This window comes from Ranitomeya imitator, chromosome 4 (assembly GCF_032444005.1).
Source record: "Ranitomeya imitator isolate aRanImi1 chromosome 4, aRanImi1.pri, whole genome shotgun sequence".
Taxonomy (NCBI): Eukaryota; Metazoa; Chordata; class Amphibia; order Anura; family Dendrobatidae; genus Ranitomeya; species Ranitomeya imitator.
In genome coordinates this window covers 408,470,271-408,476,532 of record NC_091285.1, presented here as the reverse complement: position 1 = coordinate 408,476,532, position 6,262 = coordinate 408,470,271, and the positions used below count along the sequence as shown (strand labels likewise).

Here is a 6,262-nt window from a genome sequence, read left to right as displayed (position 1 = left end):
CGCCTCAGCGATCCGGATCGTTGTCGGTATCGCTGCAGCGTCGCTTAATGTGAAGGGGCCTTTAGTGTATAGCACTGATTAAGGTGCACAGAAGGTTACCTAAAAGTGTTACGACACCTTCAGAGGAGCACTATCAGTCGTGTTCTTAGATAACTAGTTACTTGCTGTAGCATTAATTGAAAGATAACTTTTTTATACTTAATAAAGAAGGATGACAGCAGAATCACAAAATAAATTGAAAACTTTTACTGTTTTTGTTTGTTTTTTTAATTATAGATCCACTGTGCTATTTTTGTCTTTAATCATCGTGTTTCCGTTTGTCCCTTTATTTCTTTGTAAAAATATAATTTACGTTAATATTACAATTTAAAAACAAATGTAAATGCGAATAAAAAATGGCACAAAATAATCAAATTTCTAATTACTATTTGGGTAAGGTACAAAGCAGCAGCCTGCAATAGACATGTCCTTGATATGCTTATACTGGACTTTATCATACTTCTCAGTAATACTGTTACTTTGAAATTTTGGATTCTTCTGACTTCAAATCCCTTCCCACACACCGAGCCTGCACTGATTGGGTTTAGTCAGGATGAAGTCTTCAAATGCATGAAAATGCATCATCTGCCAATACATGTGATGTATGATCAACCAGGAACATCATCACCTCCCCAGGGACAGTTCTGAAAGACAAAAAAATAAGCCATACATTAGATTACTGCTCAAGTAGTCAGTTTAACTCTTGACATCTAGGCATCCTGGTATGTCCTGTTAGACTTGATTTCATCACATTTTTGCCACATTCATTTGCATCATTTAGATGTTTGATGTAGGACTGTCTAAATATGATATTCTATATGCAGGGCCCCGTATCTTAGTGCATACAGGTTTTGAGGACACATTAAGCAAGAAGCTGTAGGATCCTTTTCATGGAGTATTCTTATCACTGTAATCTGCGGTGCAGATGGTCTGTACAGAGGATTACACTGACATGATACGTAGTGAAATCAGCGCCGACATGGTTCATGAGATGACATCTACTGTCTTGTCGCCTTTGCTGGTGATTATAAAAGGATGTTCTGGTGATTTGAAAAATTGGAACAACATTAAAGATAGTTATTCATATTCCTGTTCCACTAAATTTACATCTAAAGAAAGGCAAGAAATACGTAAAATGGAACCAGAGTTTTTGAAGGATCTTAAAGAAGTGTCTGAATGTGGGCTAATGATTGCATTATAGAATCAATGTACGGTACACTGTTTTTAACATATACTGCGTATTACTTATATGATGTTAGAATAATGGCGCAGTCAGACGGCCGGTTAACACAGACTACGATCGCAATGCTCGGACTAGCCGGCGGCTCTCCTTACCTGTGGGTGACAGCATGTACTTCTATTCTGCAGTCAAGCTTGGGACAGAAGAGCCACCGGCCAGTCCGAGCGTTGCGATGCGATTATCGTCAGTGTTATGTGGCCGTCTGACTGTGCCCTAAAGCTATGTGCACACTTTGTGTTCTTGTCACATTTTTTACACTTTTTTTCCCCCCCGCACAGTTTTGTCACACAACCTGAAAGATTTCCTAGTAACAGCAAAGTGAATGAGATTCTTGAAGTCTCATGCACACTTCGCTTATTTTCTCTTCCCATAATTTCAGCACATTTTTTAACTGCGGCATATCAATTCTTGCAGCTGTTTTTCTGCAGATTTCAGCCATAATAATGAGCGAGGAAATATCTGCAACAAAAATGCTTGCAAAAAAAGCCAAAAAAAGAACAAAAACGTACATATTTTAGGCAGAGTTTTTCTTTCCAACACAGAATTTGCAGCAGAATTTTAATATCTATTGTATCATGTGCTACATTAAAAACAGCAAAAATAATAAAAACCCAAATACATTGCATGTTATTTTGACTATAACTAGTAAAGCCTAAAATATTATATCATGACAGATTACTATGTCATCTTCTACTCAGAAACTTTTATGTTCTTTATGTTTTCTGCTTTTTCACACGGCAGTATTTTATCATTTGAGAGCTTACAAAAGTTCTAACCTGCTTTTGTTTTACACCTCCGTTCACACTTCTCTTTACTATTAAAACGATTATGGTTGCCTCCACAACCACCATAAACAAATGGACGACACTCATCAGCCTTCAAATGGTAGTACCAAAGCAAGATATATTGTGAACAAAATCCTTCATCCATGGGTTGCAAACAAGGACCTGGAATGAAAGACATCTTGGCTTAGAGAGTTTGCGTCTTACATGAAAATATCTTAAACATGAAATCCTTTGTCTCAGAGTAATTCATTTCAAGGCACTGCGTAATTTTCACACAAATACACCAAAAACTAATCATTTTTCTTGACTTTGTACATTGAATGTACTCTATTCTAATTCAGTACAATAAAAAAGATGTGAAAATAGATTTTTCTCTAAATTTGCCCATCGGTATGTTTTCAAATGTTGGAGATATTTTAAGAATAATATCTTTTTGGTGTATATCGTGTGATAAGGAAAATAATCAGAACGGCTTCATAACAAGCTTCATAAAATGCTATATTATTTCAGATATAAGAAATCAAGGTTAAGCCTGCGGATATTCTTAGAATGTTCTGTAAGATGCTGTTCTGTAGATAAGATGAGATGTACTCACAGAAACAAGGTGCCTCAAAGTCTTTTTGGACTAAATAATCAATGAAATCGAATAATTGTTTATGTTTTGCTAATGCATTGTTTAATTATTGCTTATTCTTTGGCTTGGGCATGCGCAGAAACTCAAAGGCTAGGAGTCAGAATTTTGATTTAAATACTGCATCCTTTTGATCCAGATTACATATTTCTTTTTTTTAAAACTTATCTATCCTTTTTGACTTTAACTTTTATTCTGTATGATTGTGCCTCGTGCTCAAATCACCTGTGAAGACCCGATCTTTGTAGGAAATTGTCAAGACTCTGTTGTCGGATGTCCTGGGACAAGGGGCTCCTTTCCTGTCCCCACTGCTGCGAGCGCCCTAGTTCGCCCTGTTACTTCAAGTTCTGATAATGAAGATGGCGGGGACACGTACCTTGCCTTAGCTCCTAAATTCACCATCATTCTGTACCCTTCCCCCACCCAGGGAAGAGGGGTGTAGTAGTGTACCGTAATACACCACTAGACTAACTTGGTATTATGAACAGGAGTAATGAAAAATAACAAATATACAAATATACCCACGCATATAACAGAAGTATGCAACGGGGGAATCGAGGATGGGGTTAAACCGAAGAAGGAGAAGAAAAAGCATTATCACACATTCAAAATCTAACAAAAGTCACAGATAAATCCACCAACCGCCTTCTCCTATAATAACTAACAACAACCTCCAGCCATGCAGCATAAGCTATCTCTAACAATGAGCGTTAGCCAGGGCCCAGATTATATAGGAGATAGGATTGGCTAACTGTGCAGAGAGCCTTAACGCAGGAAAGCTTTCAGGAGCTCTCAATTGAGCGGATTAACCCCTGCACTACCAAACTAAATTTACACCGTTTAATAAGAGATGGAGTTCTTCTAATCCGTGCAGGAGTAGGAGAAAACAGACGCTGCGGTTTTCTGGCTCCTCTCAGTCACTGTAAACCCGTGACAGAAATTTATATTTTCCATATCAGGTGGCATTGTTCACACATATATCCCTTATAGATAGATGTATGCATATGATTTATTGTTCCAACAACTTGACTAGTGCTCTCATTACACCCTTTCCTAAAATTGCTGTTTTCTTAGAGATGCAGACCCTGTAAGTCTGGCCAAAAGAGACAATTTGTGGAAGGTATAAGAAATGTCATAATTCAGGATTTGGAGCACCAAACAGTTAATATTCAAAAAAGCTTTATTTTGTTTAAACTACATGTGATTATTTTGTAAATTTGCTTTAAATGGCTATTTATTATAATAGTTCTACTGGCATTCCCGCATAGTTCGTAATTGCACTTAAAGAGGTTATCCACTTTGTTGGCAATGACAGAAGTCAAACATTTTCTGTAAATCTTCACAAGGTTGGCACACACTGCTGGTGGTACGTTGGCCCACTCCTCCATGCAGACCTCCTCTAGAGCAGTGATGTTTTTGGCCTGTCACTGGGCAACACAGACTTTCAACTTCCTCTAAAGGTTTTCTATGGGGTTGAGATTTGGAGACTGGTTAGGCCACTCCAGGACCTTCATATGCTTCTTACGAAGCCACTCCTTTGTTGCCCTGGCGGTGTGCTTGGGATCATTATCATGCTGAAAGACCTTCCACGTCTCATCTTCCATGACCTTGCTGAAGGAAGTTGGTTTGCACTCAAAATTTCACGATATATGGCCCCATTCATTCTTTCATGTACACGGATCAGTCATCCTGGTTCCTTTGCAGAGAAAGAGCCCCAAATCATGATGTTGCCAACCCCATGCTTCACAGTAGGTATGGTTTTCTTTGGATGCAACTCAGCATTCCTTCTCCTCCAAACTTGACGAGCTTTGTTTGATCTACTTTGGTTTCATCAGACCATATGTCATCCTCCCAATACTCTTCTGGATAATCCAAATGCTCGCTTGCAAACTTCAGACGGGCCCAGACATGTACCGGCTTAAGCAGGGGGACATATCTGGCACTGCAGGATCTGAGTCCCTGGCCGCGTAGTGTGTTACTGATGGTAGCCTTTGTTACGGTGGTCCCAGTTCTATGCAAGTCATTTGCTAGGTCCCACAATGTGGTTCTGGGCTTTTTGCTCACTGTTCTTGTGATCATTTTGACCCCACGGGGTGAGACCTTCATATGCTTCTTACGAAGCCACTCCTTCATTGCCCTGGTGGTGTGCGTAGGATCATTATCATGCTGAAAAACCCATCCACATTTCATCATCAATGCCCTTGCTGATGGAAGGAGGTTTGCATTCAAAATCTCACGATACATGGCCCCATTCATTCTTTCATGTACATGGATCAGTCATCCTGGTACCTTTGCAGACAAACAGCCCCAAAGCATGCCAAAGTTGCCACCCCCATGCTTCACAGTAGGTATGGTGCTCTTTGGATGTAACTCAGCATTCTGGCTCCTCCAAACACGACAAGTTTTTTTCTACCAAATAGTTCAACTTTGGTTTCATCAGACCATATGACATTCTTCCAATACTCTTCTGGATAATCAAAAGCTCTCAAGCAAACTTCAGATGGGCCTGGACATGTACTGGCTTAAGTAAGGGGACACGTCTGGCACTGCAGGATCTGTGTCCCTGGCGGCGTAGTGTGTTACTGATGGTAGCTTTTGCTACGGTGGTCCCAGCTCTATGCAGGTCATTCACTAGGTCCCACCATGTGGTTCTGGGATTTTTGCTCACCGTTCTTGTGATCATTTTGACCCCACAGGGTGAGATCTTGCGTGGAGCCCCAGATCGAGGGAGATTATCAGTTGTCTTGTATGTCTTCCATTTTGTTATTATTGCTCCTAAAGTTGATTTCATCACACCAAGCTGCTTTCCTATTGCAGATTCAGTCTTCCCAGCCTGGTGCAGGGCTACAATTTTGTTTCTGGTGTCCTTCAACGGCTGTTTGGTCTTCACCATAGTGGAGTTTGGAGTGTGAATGTTTGAGGGTGTGGACAGGTGTCTTTAATACTGATAACAAGTTCAAACAGGTGCCATTACTACAGGTAATGGGAGAACTTTCTCAATTGGTGCCTGACTAAATACATTTTTCCCCACTGCATATATGTATTTATTTTGCATAGAGAGATTGACAGAAGAAAAGCCGGTAATTCATCTGCGGTCTTCTGCAAAATCACTGTAGGAGCCGACAGGATAGAAGAGATGGATTACATACAGTAAATACAAATAGAATAGGTAGATATGTAGATGTCAGTGACAAATACAAGCTAGTACAGTGTGTGTGCAGATTACTCTACATGTATTTCATTAATAAAATATTATTTTTGGGGAAAAAATGAGGTGAGCTCCTGCGCAATTTTCGTAACCAGCAGAGGGAAAGCCGATGACTGGGGGCAGATGTTTATTGCCTGGGAAGGTGGTAATACTCATGGAGCTTCTCAGGCTATTAATATCAGCTCACAGCTGTATACTTAGCCTTTACTGGCTATTAAAATGGGGGACTCTCAAAAAAATGACGTGGGGTCCCTCTATAATTAATAACCAGCAAAGGCTATGCAGACAGCTGTGGGCTGGTATTAATAGCTTAGGAAGGGGCCATGGATACTGCCTTCCCCCCCCCCCCCCGGCTAAAA

General features: G+C 40.1%; 1 protein-coding gene across 1 annotated transcript in view; it reads right to left on the bottom strand.

Annotated features, from left to right (window-relative positions):
* Positions 1-267: 267 nt before the first annotated feature.
* Positions 268-6,262, bottom strand: part of LOC138676256 (collagen alpha-1(VII) chain-like) — an 831,262-nt gene continuing 825,267 nt past the window's right edge. Inside the window, exons 99-100 of the mRNA XM_069765365.1 lie at positions 2,056-2,226; positions 268-683 (exon numbers count right to left, since the gene is read on the bottom strand). Of these exons, the coding sequence (XP_069621466.1) occupies positions 664-683; positions 2,056-2,226 (191 nt within the window). The 3' untranslated portion in view covers positions 268-663. The remainder of the gene's footprint in view (positions 684-2,055; positions 2,227-6,262) is intronic.